Source organism: Adelges cooleyi, unplaced genomic scaffold (assembly GCF_023614345.1).
Source record: "Adelges cooleyi isolate 19-005CV unplaced genomic scaffold, UGA_ACOO_1.1 ACOO_flye_CR_arks_rails_tigmint_CR_PRNA_23, whole genome shotgun sequence".
NCBI lineage: Eukaryota > Metazoa > Arthropoda > Insecta > Hemiptera > Adelgidae > Adelges > Adelges cooleyi.
Genome location: NW_026095893.1, coordinates 1,662,232 through 1,683,085, shown reverse-complemented (window position 1 = coordinate 1,683,085; position 20,854 = coordinate 1,662,232). Strand labels below are relative to the sequence as shown.

Sequence of the window (20,854 nt, the reverse complement as noted above, 5' to 3'; positions counted from 1 at the left end):
GTACACTCTTTCCTTCCTCCCGTCCTTAAATTTAAACTTTAATAACTTCAAAAGTAACTATCCAACAATGTTTAACACCATAACACCATTTTCAACAAATTATTCTCAATTTATATAGTTAATTTAACATATGGGTTTCAAAAGTTTATGGAGTTCTGAAAAATACTAAAAAAGCTAAACCATAAGTTATTTTATAATTTTATATTATAGCAAGAACTTAAAAGGTTTCAATTCAAACGATCGGTTTAGGTAAAATTAAGATAATGGTATACTTTTTTTAAAATAAAGCTAAAGTAGAAAAAAAAATGGTTCGAGCATTGCTTTTATATGCTAGAAAATTACTAATTATGAACTAACGTATAGACCAAGTAGAAAAAAACGTTATCTCGGAACAGCAATAAATGATAATTGGGATATTAAGAAATAAAAACCAGAATTGAAAGAGCTACAGAAAGGAAGTGTAAATAATAATAACAACTCACACACACAAATATACATGTGTGTATAATATATATTTGTGATATCTCAAGTTAGCATCCTTCAATTCCATAACATAGTATCTAGTTGTAGCATAGTGAAAACTTATTCCTACGATAATTACAAATTTTATTGATAGAATAATATACACACAGCTAATGGTTAAAATCTATAATGCAAACATTAGTTTTCCGAGTGATGTTTACATAACGAAATGAGCATGAAATAGTCTAAACACTGCGTCATTGTAATGTAAATATGTAATCATATTTAATTTTGTCAGCATAAAACCATACCACAAGTTACAAGAAAATCACTTTAAAGTAGTTCGTTTAACAAGCTGATCAAATTATTGATCACTTCCATTTTAATAACTCAACTTTGAAACTTCAAATATTGTAAGTATGTTTTATAAAGGTTTTCTTGTTATTTATTTTCGCGTTTTGTGTATGCTTGCGGTATCATTTTTACCACCAGGTCCAAACTTTGTAAGACACCTTAACATAGTTTCAATAGTAAAAGCCATTTTGGTTTATTTCTAGCACCAAGTCCAAAACAAGTCTAACAAAAATGGCTTTAAAAAAAAAAAACAAAACAAATTTTGAATTTATTCTATTATTTTTAAAAATTGGTAGTTTTAACCAATTCATTTAATTGTGTTCGTTGTTGTAAACAGTGGCTATATACTTCAACGAAAACTAATTGGCCAGTACATATTATATTATAAAATATAATATATATAAAAGCATCCGCTAGATCGCGCCACTTTCACGCTACTCTCGTGACGCTATTTTGTGTCGTTTTCGAGCTGGAAGGTCAAGGCTAAAGCATGTTCCATGCTAATTGTTAGCTACTTTTACCCTTATTAAACTTGGGTGTAAAAAAAAAAGTTAAGAGTATCTACACTTCAGGCAGATACATCAACACATGCATACGTCCTGATAATTATATGATTATTTCCGATCTATAATCTCCTTGCGATATATGATGATAGTATAGTCTTAACTATGTTAGGTTCTGGCCAAACATTTTTTAGTAGTTTTTTAGCCTTATCGATTTACTGACAACATTTATCAATATTTAACATTTATCATAAAAATCAATTTCAGTGGTACGCCAGTAAGTGCCTACCTAACAAATGCATTAGACTATCCTTATATCCTAAAATATCTTTACATATCAATATATCCTAATTTATCCTTGTATCCTTATATATCCTTAAATTACGGAGTACCTAATAAGCAGTCTAATTTTAATGTTCATTATTATTTGCAGATAAAAATGAAAACATTTTGTATAATAATATTGTTTGCCTCGGTAAATGTTCTGTTAGCTGTATTAGGTGATTATTTTTACACGTATCTATAAACGCAGGACAAATCTATACAAAAAAAAACTCATTAATTAACTCATTTTACAGATTATACAACTAAGCAAATTATACTAACAAGTCGGTATAAATTATTTTTCATGCACGGTAATTTTTAAAGTTTTACTATTCTTCTATATAATTTATTACAGACAAATACATCGATCTTGCAGAAGGTAAATTATATTAACAATAAAATATTATATTTTTTTGGAAAAAAAACTATAGTTTCTATAATAATCTGTTCAGATAAGAAACGAATAAGGTGTAAAATAATAAATTATGATATTGAAATGGAACTTTCATTGAACAATACTGTAATTTAAGTGGTTTTTTTTTCATAATATCTTTTTTTTTTTTAATTTTTAAGGAGCTAAAAATTGATAAACGAATATTAGAGTTATCGAATAACCCTGTATGTGAATTTTTGGAGAAATCCAGTTATGTATTGTATTAGGGTTTTCAATAATAGCTATTTCCACCTTATAGTATACGAACATTGGAAATCGGAGACTAGTAGTTTTACCGCTAGAGAAATGATTAACACCACAAGTATTGCTTAAATTTGTTTCTGCTTTTTTTAAAACCGTTGTTTTATTTTTTCTAGATAGATTGCCGTCAATAATTTTCCGAATTGTTAATGGAAATTATTCGATGGGTAATCATAATTTATTATATAAATAAAATGTTAACAATTATAAAGCATGCGGTAATATTTTTAAACTGTGTACCGATATAAAAATAGCAAATTTATCAGCGTTGTAAATCTTGCAAGTTTTACTCTAAATGAATCTTTCTGCCAATGAACGTTGACGTTGCCTATTTTAACCTAACCTATACGCTTAATGTTGTTGTACTTGTCACATCCGCTTAAAACCAGTCATCCAAGACCGCAGTTTCTACTCAATCCACCTACTATCATTAAATAATACATTTATGTTATTGTTAATTCAGAAAAAATAGCTGTTATGTTGGCAGTACCGGGTAATAATTTTTTTTTATCAACATTTTATAGAAATATATTTCAACATGGTTATATTTTGACATACGTTGAAAAATATGAATGTGTTTATTTTAATTTCAGAAGCTGTAAACGACGATCCAAAACCAAATCGTAAAATTATTCATAACCTTTATATTATTATATTTTATATTACCTTACGCAGTCTTCTTTTAATTGATTACCAAAAACCTTAGTTAATTTTAAATACCTACTTTTATAAATTTATTTTGTTTTGAATTTTAGGAATTTTACGGTTACAGGGTAATATGCGGACGGAAATAAGAAAGGCATTAGGTAAATACAAAATTTTATTTTTTCATACGAACAATTATCGTTCATTTTGATTATTACTATACATATATATAGTTCTAAGCAAGTATCTTACAATTATTTCACTAAAAGACGTCTTAATGGTCGTACAAAACTAATTTAAAACTAACCTTTAATCGGTTTTCAATTGTGGCTAAGTGTAAAATTGTATACATTGAATAATAATTACTCTAAATATTCTCATTTTAGGATGACTTTTGTACGCAATGTATTTACAAAAAAAAAATTGTTTTAACCGTATAATTATTTGATATTTACATTTTGGTTATAGGTTGCCCGCATTCGAGTCTAATTGACATCAACGAAAGTAATCATAATAATCATACATTAATTTTTTGTAGATTTTAGTTGAACAGAAGGGGAGCAATAACTGCTGAATCTTTCTGTAGGTCATTGGCTATTCTATATTTCCTGCTAGTTTTGATACCGACTGGTATTACAAAATATCAATTATTAAATACACTGTTTAAGAAGTTGAAAAGGGATGTGAAGGAAAATGCCATAAAAAATTTGAACAGCAGTCCGTCTCTTCAATTCAATTTTTAAACTGCGCTTTGGTTCTTTAATGTTTTGTTTTTTGCCCTTCTATAAACGTGTTCAGGGACAAAAGTTGTTCTGGTTGTTTCAAAATCCTGTGGGAGCTCTCCCGTTGCTAGAGTTTTGTCTTAAAACTATACCAAAAAAAAAAAATAAAAATAAAAAAAAATAGTTTCCATGGGAAAAGGTTTATTATATTTTTTTAGGTTAGTCAGCGTATATTATTTAATAGTGATAAAATATTTAAATATTTGACCTTCTATACTAACTTGGAATTTATTTTAATTTTTTTTTGGGGTTTAAATTGTTGGTGGGGTTAATATTTTTTAATTTTTGGCTCAATAATTTACCTATTCGGTATCAATGACAGGTTGTACAATAATTACCAACATTAAAGTTCTTTAAATGTAATGCAACTAGTAATCAAGGAGCAACTAAAATATATTTTTTATTGTTATTATTTGTTATCAAGCCGATTTTCAAGGCGTTACAATCCGGGATTTAGGACGTGCAAGAAGACGAAAGACAAGAGAAGCAATAATTACTTTAATTCGGGAATTAATAAGTAAGTATGCGTGCAAGTGATTTAAATTAATTCATATGTACACAATTATACTCGGCCCATATTTCCCATCAGGCAAGTTAGGCGCGTGCCTATGATCGCCAAATAAAAGGATCTCACTTCAATTACACAGTTTTTATAGCAATTTAGAGTAACTTGTTTGTATAACACAAAAAATGTGCAAATTGAATTGTTTTTAAACGTTAAATTTGGTACATTTTGTTCAAGGAGATAACTCCTCCAGATTTCCAGATTTCGAAAACCTTCCCATAATGTGTCCTTTAATTGGATTGTTCAGAAGTGTATCATACCCGGATTCATATACAAAAAGTTGTATTTACCACGAGGGAACTTGTAATTTGTTATCTATACACAACGATATTAGCATGTACAGATCCTTTAATGGTGTATTTTGGGAAATCAACATAAACAATGAACTACTTCGGCCACTTGCCGATCAGTTACTAGATAATTTGGACCAGTGATTTCAAGGATAACATGTTTTACAGTAATATTATTATTACATTTCAATAATTTTTGCATACCGCACCAATATCTAAATTGTTAATAAACTCAATGTGTTTTATAATAAACATTTTTAATCGCTGTTACAAAAACATTTGTTCTTTATGTATTGTATTTATAATACTTTTTTTCGAGTATAGATAATTTTAATATAGTGGTATAATTTTTTTTCTTGTTTGGGATACAACCACATTAAAAAGTCTACAAAAATGTCTGTATTCTAAAAAAAAAATCTATTTATTTCACTCTTTTAAATTATCATTTCGCGGGTAAACACAGGTTCACCTAATAAATATTTTCAGATTTAATATTAGATCTACTTAATTTTAAATCTTTGACTTTTTTTTTTTTTTTGAAACAAAGTACTAATTTGTGTGTTTTTTTGGGAAAAGTCGTTTTCTCAAAGTTAAATATTTTAATACAAGGTAAAAATAGAAACGAAAAACAAGATTGTTTGCGAGGATGAAAGGACGAATGATATTGCATTGTTTTCAGTGCTAAGAAATATCCCATTTAAATTTGGCAGTTGTTTGCATCACCACCAAATTGCACACACCCTAGAGCTACAAAGTTGTTGAACCCCATAATAAATTTCACGAGTTATACACAGTGAAACACACTGACAAGGAGGTGGCATAGCCAGAGAGTAAAATAAAAAAGAGATACAACGGTGTTGAAACGTGGACACTAACGGGGTTTAAGAAATGTGAAGCTTTTGAAATTTGGCTGATCGTTAATTTGAACAATTTGACGGCCAAGACACCAAACAGCCGGACGGGTTATTTACGAGCTGGAGCTCAGGCCCTCTTTACCTGGCGATGATGGCACCTGGCAGGAGGAATTGTCAAAACCAAGGCGAGGGTGCTGCACGCCAAGACAAGGTTAATCGGTGCACACGCACAACGGTCCAGTTTGAAGTGATTTGTAGCGGATCGGGCGTGTCGTTTGGCCCAAACTCTCGTGTATATGCGAAAAACTGTCGTCCGAGCCAAAAACTTTAATCCCCTTCGGTTACGCCCCTGTCCGTAATGCTCGGTGACGTGCGATCGCCGTTTGCAAATCAAATAATATTAAATCATTATTGCCATTAGGTCAGGTCTGGCTCTCGGCATGAATTATCATGTGCAGACAACGCGGATCACCGGCTACCGACAACAAACGCGTACAATATAATATATAAATATTATACTCAAATAAATGTGTTTTGTTGTGCCCGTATGCAAGCACTTCAAGAGACCAAGTCCAAAGCGTCCCCCGGATAGGGGCAGCAGGGCGATCGAACAACAGCTATGAACCGATTTCTCGACCGATTGTTTGAAAATAGTCGAATCAGTTCCTAATATGTTTGGGATATTCTTTGAACACCACGCTACCGATAAACGTAAACTAGGTAACCAAAAAAAGTAAGATAGACAGCTCGTTCCTCTAGGAGAGATAGACTTTTTTTCTTTATTTAACTTTATCGAGCAATGTTTTTAGGTTTTAAGTCTGAAAATTAGACCGCAGGGTAGATCTAAAACGAAACCATAGCATTAACAATTTTTTAACATGGATATGTTTTCGGGCTGGAGATCATTCTAAAACACTAACCCTCCCTTACTTACTACTCCTATTACTCACTTATGTATACGAATTCCTAAATGTGCTGGTTTGAACCTAACCTAACCTAACGGTCCACAGATTCGCTCCGTAGCGTTTATTTAAAAGTGATTTTAACACTTTCAACAACTGGATTTTTTTTTATTCGATATTTTTCTTTGTCAATTAAAAATAAAATATTTCGTCTTTAATACTTCTTATGTCTTGTGTTCAATGCCTGGAGAATTGCAGCTTTTTGAAATTAAGCGTTTTTTTTGGAAAAATATTAACTCCATTTATGAAGCGCCAATAGTTCACCATCTACTGTATGCATTTGCTTTAATTCTGTACGGAAAATCTATTGTCAATGCAACTCTCCTGATAATTAATCATTAATCATGACTGACTGGTGTATATTAAATTATATTATTATTTAATACTGTGCACTTAGTGTGGTAAGAAACGTTCGTATATACTATCCTTAGCACTGCAAACGAGTGATTCAGAGTTTTCATAAAATCTCCAATAAAGGGTTGCACGTTTTATCGGATTTTTCAAAAGCAATTCATATTATGAAAATGTAAAACATGTAAACGACAAGCTGAAGATTTTTCACTTGGCCCGGGGTAAGTCGTTAGTACTTAAACCGCTGTTATTGTGCACTTTTTCATTTGTCTGAGTACCTCGTGATAACCGAGCATGACATAATATATTATATTTTTTATTTTTACACACCTCCCAACCGAAATAACAATATAATAATAACAATAATGTATTGTTTCGAAACGCAACCACGTCAAGGAAACATTAAACAAATACCAAAGTCGAGTGCGCCTATACGTGAACGATCCGGTAAGTTTTAACTTGTAAACAATAAATAAATACATTAACCGTCGAATTTCTTTTTAGATTTCCCTTGTGGCACACGCGAGCATTTGGAAATGTATGAAAATTAAACTACAACTTTTGTACTTGTTTTTTTGTTATTTCAATAATTTACATTGTGCAAAAAGTAGTGAACGCAAATACTTGGCACAAACATTGATTAATTTCGAATTTTCCTTCAGCTAACAACAATTATTGTTTAGCGCGTTTGAAATTATGCGCAGAAATAATTCAAATCTAGTATGCTATGCTGTGCTTATTTTTAATATGTTTTCAAATTAGGGCATTGTGCTCTGGTTTATTTATGGTGACGCTTTTGTGTTTGTCGAACGCGAGACAACAATATAACGTTACATATTTATCACCGATTTAAAGTAATACATTCTGTCGCATTCGTATGCCACCGTAGGGGTTTGCATACGTTTAACGTTAAGTACGCCATAATGGTATTTCTATGTTGAACGAAAAACAAATGTATATGATGTATAATGTTCAAGATTGGTGGCGTGGAGTGCAGTAATAGTGGCAAAAACTCTTAGAGAGCAGTCATGCCAACAGGAGGAGGAGAAGAATAAGAAGAATTTATATGTTATAAAATATGTCTAATTCATAACCGAAAGAGTGAATTTACCGTTACACAATTTTTCAATCATAGCTATGTTATAAAAATGTCCTATACTGTTGTACATATATGAATGACAATTATTTGTATATTTAATTTCAGTTTTAACCACACGACGCAACTAAACATGATTAACTCCTACTGACACCGTTATATTTTAGATATGAGAATATGAACAAAATATATTTATCGTTTTACAATGGAAACACATTAAAAAAAACTCCCATCTTAGCAAAACCAATAGTCTCTAGCTCTGCCTCGAAGCTATGAACGGTTAATCATAGACTCAAGTTGGTCACGAATGAAATTCTAAAACACATAACTCGACGCCAGGGTTCGCTTTTATTCCCGAGGGAATAAATGTAATTGAATACAAAGTTCTATTTGCACAACCAATTTATATAATATTGTGTTTTGCTGATACATTTTCGCCACAAACCGGAAACAGTTCATTGCTGTTCTGCTCAAAAGGGTTTAAACAATAAATTAAACACCAAAGCAGTCAATGGGTGCTCCTGCTGCATGCATTAAAAATTGCATAACCAAAGTGCCGTCTATTAATTTTTCAATGATTTTAGAACAATATCATGTCATGTTTTCATTGTGGTACACTTTAATATCGTCGAATAGATTATCGACGCTTGTTTTTTACCTGTCAGGCAAATAACGATAAGTGATTAAAAGGGGGGTAAGGGATGGGCAATATTTTACAAAAAATTATCTAGTAGCTATTTTTAATATACAGACTAATTTTAAATAGAAAAAAATATTACATTTTTCTAGTTATAATACTGTTAAAATTATTTTTCTATTATCGAATGTTTTATCTCTCTAAGAACCTCGCCACCAGCATCCAGCTGGACGACCATCTCTCAACACTAATCTAGTATCTCCAATATCTTATCCTTAATCCATTATGTCTATTCCATTAGGTCTTTTTTTTTAATTTCTATTGGGAAATCGCTTTTGGGTCGTTTCAAAAGACTTTGTAAGCTGTTGTAAAAACGTAAAAACCGTTCACTCTGATTACGTCGGGGATCGTTCGAACGAATGGAATAATTATATTATGTGAAATCCGATATCCAATGTGAATAATCTCGTTTGCCAGCATAACTCCGGCCTCTGGCAACGGTATCATCGAAGGGCTATCGATTGGACGTACCACAAACATTGTCTGCATCAGCTAAGGAAACATTTTTATCTTCTATTATCGGAAAAAGCTGAGATTCCTACATAGTGCATCTGAAATAATTGTCGCATAAGGTCGTACTGTACACTAAAAAAAAAAAAAACACATACGACATTAAAAATATAAATAAGCACAGTCTAAACATACCCAAGTACAGTATAATAAGAAGCTAACAATATTGCTTTTATCCAATATTGTTAAATCTTAATAGGATGACATCACAATCAAACGGTTCGGTGTGAATCCGCGAGCAATAAGCCAGAAGAGTCAGAAATTACCAAAGTGGAGTCCAGCATCCACAAATTCACTTTTCATTGGTAGGTCTTACAACTTACACAATTGTCTGGACATCCATTTTCATGGTAGATAGACGGTTGCCCCGATGCATTCGATTTTTTAGTGATACTTCTGAACCAGATGATGTCTATAGGTGGTTTCCCCATATTTTATTTACCTCTTATTTCGTCATTGCTAAATTATATAGAACTATTCAAGTTTTTAATCTATTTTTTTTTGTATTACTTGTTCCAAATCTCAAGTTTTCTAATTAGCCGATCAAGGCAGCATATCCTAGAGACTTATTCATCTCAACTTGTTTTAAGTAAATACATCAAAACTTCCCGGCGGTTTTGAACCTGTTTATTGATTAAAATTTACTTAGAATCTTATTGACTAAACGAGAAACATTATCGGAGGCGTGTTAAATTTTCCATGCAAAGTATTTACTCTCCGTTTAATAATTATTTATGATTGTGTATGTATTATAATATCATACAACACAAATTATTACAATAACAGTGATACGTTATAATATGCATTATCTTTTAGTGTCCGGATTTCACGCTCATTTTGGGGAGATTCGCATTATGTTTGGGTAACTGGTACAAGCAAAACGCATTAGAATGTATGTATATTAAGATTGCCGAATCACTAATTTACCTCAATTAAGGTCGTTCTATCGCCCGTACACTGTATGAGAATATCTCCAGGCGGCTCGATCTGTAAACTGCGATGATAAATTCAAAAAACCTAAAATTACTTCCAAGATTAAATTACCACCGCAATGCGTTTAAAGGTCGCGAATTCATCGATTGGAATAAAACATTTTTTTGTCCAAAGTCCAAGAAAAAGGAAAAAAACCAATCCCACTGCCGGCCAAGTTTTCCTATTGTTGGCGCATATTTTAACAGTGTTTACCGAGCAAACGTGTAATACTATCCGAAGACTATGTGGAACGATAAACCGAATTTCAGCAACAACAATAAACTTGTACCATATCAATTTACCATGTCGTGTATGTTATTGTATGATTTCATATTCGGAATGGCTTTTAGAGTGAATTATTGGCGTATTCACTGTCCTTGGCGCAGTTCAACGTCGTTGTTGAGATGATTTTTGGGTTTAGTTTAAACGAGCAATGTGTTATGAAAAAAAAAACATTTAAAATTATTAACATAATATCATAAATATATATGGATTAAAAAACCATGGTGTTTGCACGATTAAGTGTTTGAGAGAAGTTATAAATAAAGATACCTCGTCGAAAACCGGACCTTTGTGGTTACCTTGTCCTGGTCTACTCACGTTACTCAACACAAATTAAATTTTAAAAAAATGGTAAAAAATTGAGCTTTTACATTTTACTGTCGTAAATTGATTTTGGAGTAAATAATTAAAATCTCTAGTTAGGTAAGCTTCCACGTTGTTGGATTTCAACTAGGAAACAAGACAATCAAGTGTACACTATCGTTAATTTGATGGCGAAACAGACTAAGCCATTAATATTATTACATAACTAAGTTTGTGGCTAAATACTGTTATTATGACTAAGAGATAACTCTGGTGGCGGTCGGCTAGGTTGATAATGGACTACCGCTAATGTTTAGGTATGCGATAAATGGTTTTAAGGAAAACAGAACTCTCGGGGTGTTCTTGATAAAGTTAGCATGTTTAATGTAAGACAAGATTATCAACAAAGTTCGACTTGCAGAAGAGGAAACGAGATAATGGTTATTCAAATGAGTTCGGTAAGAGTTTTGGGTGGCAACGAAATATTATTATTGTTATCTAGTGTTTACTATCTTTACACGTGTTATCAGAGCACTTGAGTCTCCAAGACAGATTCTGGATAAAAAAAACTAAAATTAGTGAGGTGTGGGCTGCAATTAATCTCTGAAACAAAAAAAAAATGCATCATTTGTTCGACTTTTCCAACAGACTTGAATAATTTTAATGAACTTTTTCAAGAGCAAATAAAAAAAGTTTCCAACTAACAACTTAATTTATATGTCTACAGTTGTATCCGGTACTTATATCTACTGCATTTGTATGGAGCCCATTCGCTAGCAAATCAGTAATGAGTTCGCCGTGTTTTTTCCGTGTTGATTAAAAATCTGATTTAATCCCGGCAAAAACACTGGTGATGTAATTAAAAAAAATTGTTTGTAAAGATATAATATCAACGCGGTTACAGGTACACAAAGGTGTATAGATTTCGCACAATGAAGCGGTATTATTACCATAAACTTATACTATAGAGATAATACTGAAATCTGTAAAATTATGGTTTTATGTAGGAAAATGCATGAAACGACTGAACATAGCAAAGGAATCATCAGTGAAAGATAATAAGTTCCACGGTTTATCCACAAGGAGCGCTAGCAGTATCTCACTTTTTTATATTTTTAGATAAGAACTGTTGTAGCAGTAATTTGAAGTATTATGTTGCGCTATAAACGCGATTTTTTTAATTTTATTAATATGAAGTACAAAATAATGTACTCAGAATGTTGTTTTCTACTAATGTATCTACCTAACCCCATTTATTACAATATGTACAAACCTTTAAACTACAGGTTGAAACTACCCAAACTGGAAATTTGTCATATAAAAAAAATTGGGCAAAATAAATTCATTAAAATCGTTTCCATCTTTTCTTACAATACAATGTAATATAATGTAAACCATAACTTGTTTTTTAGACTTCTCTTTTTCTTTTGTTATCTTTTACTTACTCTGTAAGTTGAACTCAACCCGTTTATTCGTCAGTGTTTTTCCATTCATATTTTAGGCATTTTCTATAGTTATAATACACACCAACTAGAATTGGTCTCCTTCCCCTACTGTTGACTTCTACTAACTATCTTGTTATGTTCTAATCAATCGCCATTATTTCGTTTTATCAGCTGATTTCCTCTTTTTTTCACCACAGTGTCAATTTCTGAATAACTAAATAGAAAGTTAAAAAGTTATTGAAACTTGAGTGGGGTATTATATTTACACTATTTACATGGCTTGAGGTTACTCCCACTTGGATGTCTTGACTAGTTCGCCAACGTTTCGGAACACTTGCACGTTCCATCTTCAGGTCTGTGGTTCGATGTTGCTCGTACCGCGCTCTCCTGCAGACTGACCGATTCGCTTCCGTGGGCGTAGGTTATATACCATACCCCCCACCGCATTCTCCGCTTCCTCTTGCCGCTGCCAGCTGTTTTCTACGGCCACGCCCCTTCGCCTTGGCCGACTACCGCATGACTGATTGCCGTTATCAATTATTTTTTGCTGCCAGCTGTTTTCTAGCAACATCGGACCACAGCCCTGAAGATGGAACGTGCAAGTGTTCCGAAACGTAGGCGAACTAGTCAAGCTAACTAGTATGTATGCATACAATATTATCAGGCACGTGTATTGCCTTTTTTATTTGTTTTTTAATATTATAAACAAAGTTAGCGAATTATTTTTTGTCCGCCTAAATAATTGTAATCGTCCCGATTGTGGGGGTCCGCTGGTCCGTGCCGATTTATCAACACAACCGGGCTAGTCTTGCATTCGGGTCGTTCCATCATTATTTATCAAACCCGGACCGGCAGTGACCGCTGCTGGTGTGGAAACGGCCATTGCTGGTTCGTTAACGACGACGTTCGAGTGTGTTCAATAGTCGTATACAAAAAGGCTCCAATCAACAACTGCACCGAGTCGTACGTGATCTACTGGAATTTAACTATAATTGACCATGTTTGTTATAAATGTGTTTCGACAAGCCAGCCAGCCAACGTAGGTAGAGCAGGTATTAGTAGATTTTTTAGATCGTTATGTACAGTTCAGTTGTGCTATGGGACATTAGTAATGAGGCCCTGTGAGATAATGTGTTAGGAAAGACTGGAGGATTTGGAAGTTAGAATATTTTGCTGCGCCCCATGTACTAAACGTTTTGACTGGTCGATAACCAGCTTTGGATAACCATTTTTGAAATTATTTAAGTTTCAAATTTAGGGCAGGAGAAAAAATAATAAGTTTAGGAGGAAGATATTAAAAACAAAAGAAATTGTGAAAAATTGAGATCACATTGTGTAATATGTTTTCGCGGATCAACCTAACCTAACCGGATTAAAAAAAAAAACTATCCACTGACAGTCCCTCCGCAACAGAGAACAATAGGGACGTATCTAATCACTTTGCACCACATTATGTCTATTGGCGGCGAAAATAGGAAATTATACTCATATAATGTGTTGTCTACAGTCATTGTATGCGATCTCCGACTCGTACAAACCGTCGACCCTTCAAATTGTAAACGATTATTGCAATAATTATACAACTTAAACGACCGACCAAGTGAAAGATGACTCGTGACTGAGCCGTCAACAAATTAATTTAAAAAAAAAAAGTCTCTCTCTCTCTCGCGAAAGAGAAGCTAACGATTATGAGCTTATTTTTTATATAAACGACCCGTGCACACACTTTGAAATAAAATCTTTTTCGAGTTGAACGGTCGAAGTTTGGTGGAAAACAATTTAAGTAAAATATTAGCTCTGCAGTCGTCGGATGCTCCGATGTGTATCTTCTGTTAAAAACAATTTGAAAGCAAACAAGAGAGAACTTTTCAAAAAGAACAAGCAATAATGAAGAAATTCGACGACTGCAACATTCAATGTCGTTATTCGAACATTGTTAATCAAACAAATTACTTTATAACAACATTATCTAAAAAATTATCTACTATGTGTTTTGTCAATAAATAAAATATCAACGAGAAAAATGTTTTAATAATATTTTCAAATTCTAAAAAAGTAATAACTATTAATTTTACTAATTACCGTCATAATACTTTTCCATGCTTAAAATATTTTTTACCGAATCACAAGAAAACGATTTGACTCGACTTTTACTGAATACGGTCGACATGATGAGTGTATAGATATTATACCGTAAACGTTATTCCTGTCTTACGGCTGCAAGTACAAGACAGAATAAATAAAATGCGCTTAGATACCGAAAGTGTATTGAACACATTTTATTATTTTTTTTAGTTAAAACGCATAATACCGAATTATGTAAATGTAAGTCCCACGAGCCGAGGACACTTAATGCCAGCGTTTAAGTACGAATGTTCTAGTGATAAAAATAATAATTATTATTGTGTTCGGATGGTGAAGTTTTTGTCAGTTTTTATTATTACAATATTCAACGGCATTGTTGGTGAACAAAATACAACAGCTCAGTCAATACCCAGATGGTAAATCAATAATATGTTGTACATGAAGCCTATAGATAAAACACGGTCTGGCACAATGGCTCTTTGATAGTTATTTTCTCATTATATTAATGCACGGCAAACGACCGCACTCGGATTATGTCTCGGCTCGTTGTGGCAACAGTGTTGTGATACTAGTACAAAAGGGGTTTCGACTTTGATCCATTGAGTGAGATGCCAGACAGCCAACAATCTATGTTTTTTTGTAAAAAATACAAACGAAAGATGGAATAGTAATCAGCCGTGTTTTTCCATTAGACCATAAACAAACGGATGTTAAAATTGTGAAACTTCATTAAAAACCTGTCTGAAAATCGAAAATACCTAATCATGTTTACATTTTTTTCATTGACTTATGTTGGCTTATTTTGAGTAGAGTTTTAAAGCACTACACGAATGGTTTAAGTTGAATGTCATTTTTTTCACATTTGAAATTATTCAAAATGGAAAACGAACAAACACCTTCTGAAACAATCTAAAATCTTCTAATGAATTAATCACCGTATACATTTTTAAATCATATGCGTATAGTGGAAATTCATAGAAACAGTATTACACTGGTAAAGCCAATGAGATAGATGTCCTAAACCTTTTTAACATATGTCACACAACATCTAACAACACCTAACCGGAATTTGTGACATCAAGAGAAAAACGGTGGAAAATACAAGAGCAGTATGGGGTATATTATTGATAAGAGCATAATATTACGAAATTCAACTTTTCAAAATACTTGGCATACTTACACAATACTACAATACGTTTACCCTGAAAAATGTAAATGGCGCTTTCATCTAAAGAATTCTAAACGCGTCAGGCATGTGATGAAATTTTCAACACAATCGCAATACCTGTCAACCCGAAACCCACGTGCTGTTGGTCAATAGTCGGTCGTCGACAAGTCCCTGCGGTAACCTTGGTGGTGTTTTACAAGTAGCTGGTAGTCTGCAAACTGTTCTACGGCAATGGCGAATTCATGTGATATATTATCATATTTTTGCTTTTTTTTTTTTTTGCTACTCTTGCTGCTAGATCAAAGTCGAGTGGACGAAACGTCAACACTACCTCCAAAACCTAATAAACCACCTAAACAGGTTTGTTTAAGTTATATTAATTTAAGTATACATTATGTGTTTCAAGTACATCAATAAATTATTTTTTAGACCGACAGCAATACATTTCGTATGGATGCTTACTTTGAAAATGACACCAATTGAATGTTTATCGTTTTGACTTGATTTTTTTTTGCTTAAAGGTGTTTCGCTTTCCAGTAAAGTGGTTATGTGTTTTATTACTGTCGAGTTAAGTGATTCCCGAATAATGTCGAGGAAGTGTAAAAATGTCCGTGACAAGTTTTGTTCTATATTTTATGGTGAAATTACTTTTGTGGAGATATTTTACACCATTAGTAAAAAATCTACACGAACGTTGTTTTGGCTTTGCTGACGGGCAACAAGACACAGAGTGGGTTGCTCACATCTGTTGTGTTACATGTGTTGGGTTTTCTTACTGGTTGGGAGCAAAAGGACGGAACCCCATTTTCATTACAAAAAAAAAAACTATTCGTATCCAAATTGTTCTAATACCAATTCTATTATACACCAAACCTTGTCCTTAACATGGTGGGCCAAAAGTTTTCATGTTACATATTTATGTTTCATGTTAAATGGTCAGTATACAGCTGATGTCTTAGAGTTCAATACGGAGCTGGAAACCTATTGTTTTCACAACGCTGTGTGACGATTAAACGTTTTTCGAATTTACAACCGAGTCATTCGCGATGTCCGCCTTTTTATTGGTCTGAGACGATCAAGTTTGGGAATTTCGTTTCATTAGGAGATATTTTTTATCGGTCGACAGAACCCCTTTTAGAATATTATTAACTTGAGTTCCTGCGGTCACACCTTTTGGAATTTCACGCTGCAGCACTTCGGCCGGAGTTTTTTTTTTTTTTATTAATTTTCTCCCGTCACGTCTCGTTTGCCATTTAATAATATTGTTTTTTTTTATTTTCTTTATTTTTATTATGATTTCTTTTCGTTTACCTTTCGACATTGAGTAAAAAAAAAAAAAAACCACTGAACCCGAAAATTGTTAATTTAAATTCACTCTGCCGCCGCGACCAACAGTCTAGGGATTTTCAAGCAAAATGATACCGGTCACATCCGCCAAATTATATTAACTCTTTATGTCAAATTTGGAACAGATAAGCATTCGACTGTGAAAATAATACTTAATATAAATCCCATAAAAATCGGGTACCGGAATAAAAGAAGCCAGTACAGCAGGATGGGGTGTAAATAATTTAAGATAAAAACCACTCTCAAAGAATGGCTCCAATGCGAATCTGTTTGATCACTTATGACACAAACGAAAAAAAACACCTTGATTATTTTAACATAGAAATGTTAAAAATCCATTAAAAGATACAGATAATGTTAATTATTGTGAGCATATTAATGCGATTTCAGACTCGGAGATCGAATAAAATGTAAGTAGTAAAATACATTAGATTTGAATTAAACTTATTGATTTTACCTATCCCAAAATCCAAACTATAATGGTTGCTTTGAAAATGTGCACGTTCAAAGTTTAAACATATTTACGGTATTCTTTTAGCTTTACCTCAGTCGTAAGTACCTCATTAAGTGTGCAAAAAACGCCTTGTATAGAAAATATAAAATATGTAGTGTATAAATATGTAATGAATAGCAAATTTTTCCATCCAGAGAGAATTATCATATACCTGACATAAAAAAAAAAGTCTGTTCTTTTAATACTTTTATATTACATTTTTCCATTACAAAGTGTTGAGGTTATTTGAAATCTTCCCATACGCATTATGTATGAAAGCAGATGGACGACAAGATGTATGGCAAATTAACAATAAGATTGATAATTTATTACTGTTTAAAAGTAGTAGTAAACATATCATTGAGCGGAGGCAACAAAATATTACAAGTAAACTTTATTTGTATATAAACATCTGTTAGTAATAGCCAATAGATTAGTCTGACTGACTACATTTTTTAAAAAAGGGGGCAACAGGGTAATAGTAAAGTTGATTTTTAAAAACTAAATGCTCCATCGTTAAATCTGTGTCGGCACACTGTGCACAGACATAAGCTCACCAAATGGCTTAGCCAGCCGTTAACTCTCATACGAAACCAAAGCTACGTTAATAACAGATATATCAAATACTAGTTTATTTTCGATCAAATTCCCATCTGAAATGACATTAAAATAACAAAAGAGTCATTGTTAGGGGGGAACGGTTTTGTGCTGGCATTTTACAATTGAATCTCTAATGGTCGAATACAATAAATACCAATTCTACATTGTTATAGATAAACAACAAATAGTCAACGCGCTGTTGTCCGTATTGACCGTTTAAATGTATACCAAATGGAGGAATAATATAATATTAACGTTTAGGTTGTTGTAAAAAGAAACACTAGATTTAGTAAAATGATTATTGGTGTTTCATTGTAAGCACTTCAAAAATTTTTTTTTTAAGTTTATAAATGCTATGAAAAATATAGCTCCGTTGTGGGGCTGTTAAGCTCTATTAAACGTGTACATCATGATACCATTACGTTTCTAAGCTAACCTAACACGAATGCCTCCGTTGTCCACCCCTTTACAAACACTCACAAATTTAAAAATTAAGTTAAGTATAAGTTGAGCTTAGGTTAGATTTGGGTTAGATAGGTAAGGTTATTGTGAAGGCGCCTCAATGGCTGCCTAAGCTCAGATGGGAATGAGATTGAGCTCTCCCTTTAAGATGATGGAGTGTGAGGAGAACGATTTTGGAATTTATAGAGTGTGTGATGAGATAAAAGAAAGAACGGGACAGGTTTAGGCAGAGAGAAGTGATAGCAGGACTTGACCTACGCTAAGTCCCAGTCCTACCTCCACATGACGCTAACTGGGCAACGGATCCATAATAATGATAAGAAACAGTTGTTCGCGGATGTTGATAAGAGCTATCTGATAACAGCTCCTAATAAGAGAATAGTGATAAGGGACAGCCGATAATGGCTCCTGCGATAGAATAGAGTTGTCAAAAGATCAGTTACAGTTAGTCATAGTAGGAAGGAGAACACTATTGAGTAGTTGTGAGTGGGCAGGAAAGAAGAGAAGAGGAGGTGAGGCAAAAACATATCCACGATTCTATGTTTTCGCCGTGTAGCGGGGAAATTAATGTGTTTTTTTTTTTTCCATTATGCTTTTGCCCTCGACAAAGTCACGGTTGAGTGTGACGTTATTTCGCTGTGTATAAAGCACAGGCGGTGGTCACGGCCAAAACGGGATGGCCGGACACAAAGCAAACATTTCACTAAGCCAACACCACCCCCCCCCCTCGGGTTTTCCCCCTTTGTGTCCCCTTGACATAATATACATCATAATGTCTGGCGTCTAAACTGTTGCACCCGTCAAACGGGGTGCACCAAAGAGCGTGTGTCGACCGGCGTGCCACCGTCGACAAACATCTTACACGTCACGTTGATTGATGAGGTGATGAAAACGAAATCTCCTATCTTATCTCTCTTGAGGCTGGAAGTTTGAAATAATCGCGCAAGTTCCGTACGACGGCGCCACGGGTAGTAACTCCCGACGGTGCGAGAAATCCAAAGGCACAGAGAAACTGAGAGAGAGAGAGAGAGAGAGAGAGACAAAAAAGGATTGAAGAAAATATGCGGGAAAAAAAACCACAAGAGGAGGTTCATAATAATAATAATAATTTGTCCGAGCTCCATAGGGAATTCACGCTCAGATGCAGTGTAAGGCCTTCCTTTTAAGTATGTCGTTTTTCAGTTTTGAAAACTTCTAGCCTCTAGCAAAAAGTCGTATACGGTATATTGTTTGTGGCTCACTTAACGTTTTTGTGCGGGGAGCCGTTAAACGTCACCGAGTACACTTTCGGCTAAAGTTAACGACTGAATTTCCACTGTGTGCTTACAATATTATAATATCAACGGTTTATGAGTTTTTCGAGACGCAAGAACTCGGGAATTAGAAAAACAAAACCAAAACCAAGCACGGTATAAAGCATTAAAATCGGCGGTAACTAAGAGTTTAGCAGTAATTTCGCTCCAAAGTTGTTATTATGAACTTTCCTGGAAAACTTTTGCTGTTATGATCAACTGCTAGATTCAGAAAATAAAAAAATTCAGCGATTTCTAATGGTTCCTACCAAGAGAATCCTCCAGGTTAGGTTAGCTTTGCGCCGAATATAAAATACAGTTTAAAAGACTGTTACAATGTAACATTTGAGACTTTGTAAAAGACACTAGCGCATGATTTTTAATAGAAATCAAGCGACTGTCTTTTAAAAATAATTATGAAATTGTTCCAAATGTTGTAGAAGAAGAAAACAAAAAAAAAAAACAAAATACTGTAACTTTTTTTTTAAGTATTCAACAAAAACCATTATGTCGTATAATTTATTAGCTTGGAAATTAATTATGAAATAGATTTCAAACTGAAACAATGGTAAAAATAAAATGCCTCTTCAAAAGATTAAATGATAATATATGTCATTATTTCTTCATTTGTTACTGGCTAATTAGTTCCTTCGAAACTTTCCTTCAGTTATTATTCTCCAAGGGAATGTGATTATATCACAGTAATTTGTTTATTATTTTCAATTATATTAAACATAATATTTTATATATGTTTCCTTATTTTGTAGAGTTAATGTTATAATAATATTATATTATATTCTACTTATTTCTTACTTTTTTTCGGTAATACAAGTTTCTTAACAATAATGGACATGAAACAGTATTTTTATTTTCTTAAAACAAATTGTACTCAGTGATATACACCATGTTTTTTTCTTAAGTTAATACAGAAATTCAATTATCTAAAATTTGAATATCATAAAACGTTTATACTAACCGAAATATAATTGTAATATAATCCTGTTTGCTAATAAAATAAGGCAAAACTATAATTGAAATGAAAAACGCTGTAAAAAAATTGTAAGACGAGCGATGGTTTGGCCATTAAAAAAAATTAACACAAGATTTGAACGCTTTAGCGCTAATTTTATGTGCGTTTCGAAGCACTGGTTTTAGTAGTTAAATTGAGATGTAATATTGTGTACAATAAGTCGGCATACCTATTAAAGTGATAAAGTGAATAAGCGTTTAAGTTTAAATGCCCAGAAACTGTATGTCTACAATATTAATGTCACGAGTCAACTGTAAATTAATTATCAAACACCGGACGTGATTAA

The 20,854-nt window shown here is 33.0% G+C and overlaps 2 protein-coding genes across 4 annotated transcripts in view; both read left to right on the top strand.

Annotated features, from left to right (window-relative positions):
* The first annotated feature begins 763 nt into the window (after positions 1-763).
* On the top strand, positions 764-4,889 carry LOC126835599 (uncharacterized). Of its 3 annotated transcripts, none has more exons than XM_050568280.1 (11): positions 764-875; positions 1,753-1,819; positions 1,898-1,927; positions 1,999-2,022; positions 2,454-2,504; positions 2,801-2,830; positions 2,931-2,960; positions 3,093-3,143; positions 3,451-3,486; positions 4,189-4,281; positions 4,577-4,889. In XM_050568280.1, exons 2-11 carry the CDS (start codon positions 1,759-1,761, stop codon positions 4,705-4,707), a joined length of 537 nt encoding a protein of 178 aa, XP_050424237.1. In that variant the 5' UTR covers positions 764-875; positions 1,753-1,758; the 3' UTR covers positions 4,708-4,889. The 3 variants fall into 3 exon arrangements, with proteins under 3 accessions (XP_050424237.1, XP_050424234.1, XP_050424235.1); XM_050568277.1 differs by having other exon boundaries at positions 4,507-4,889; XM_050568278.1 differs by lacking the exon at positions 2,454-2,504 and having other exon boundaries at positions 4,507-4,889.
* A 4,378-nt stretch (positions 4,890-9,267) lies between these two features.
* Positions 9,268-20,854, top strand: part of LOC126835931 (uncharacterized) — a 98,475-nt gene continuing 86,888 nt past the window's right edge. Inside the window, exon 1 of the mRNA XM_050568822.1 lies at positions 9,268-9,273. The gene's annotated coding sequence lies outside the window, so the exon portion shown is untranslated. The remainder of the gene's footprint in view (positions 9,274-20,854) is intronic.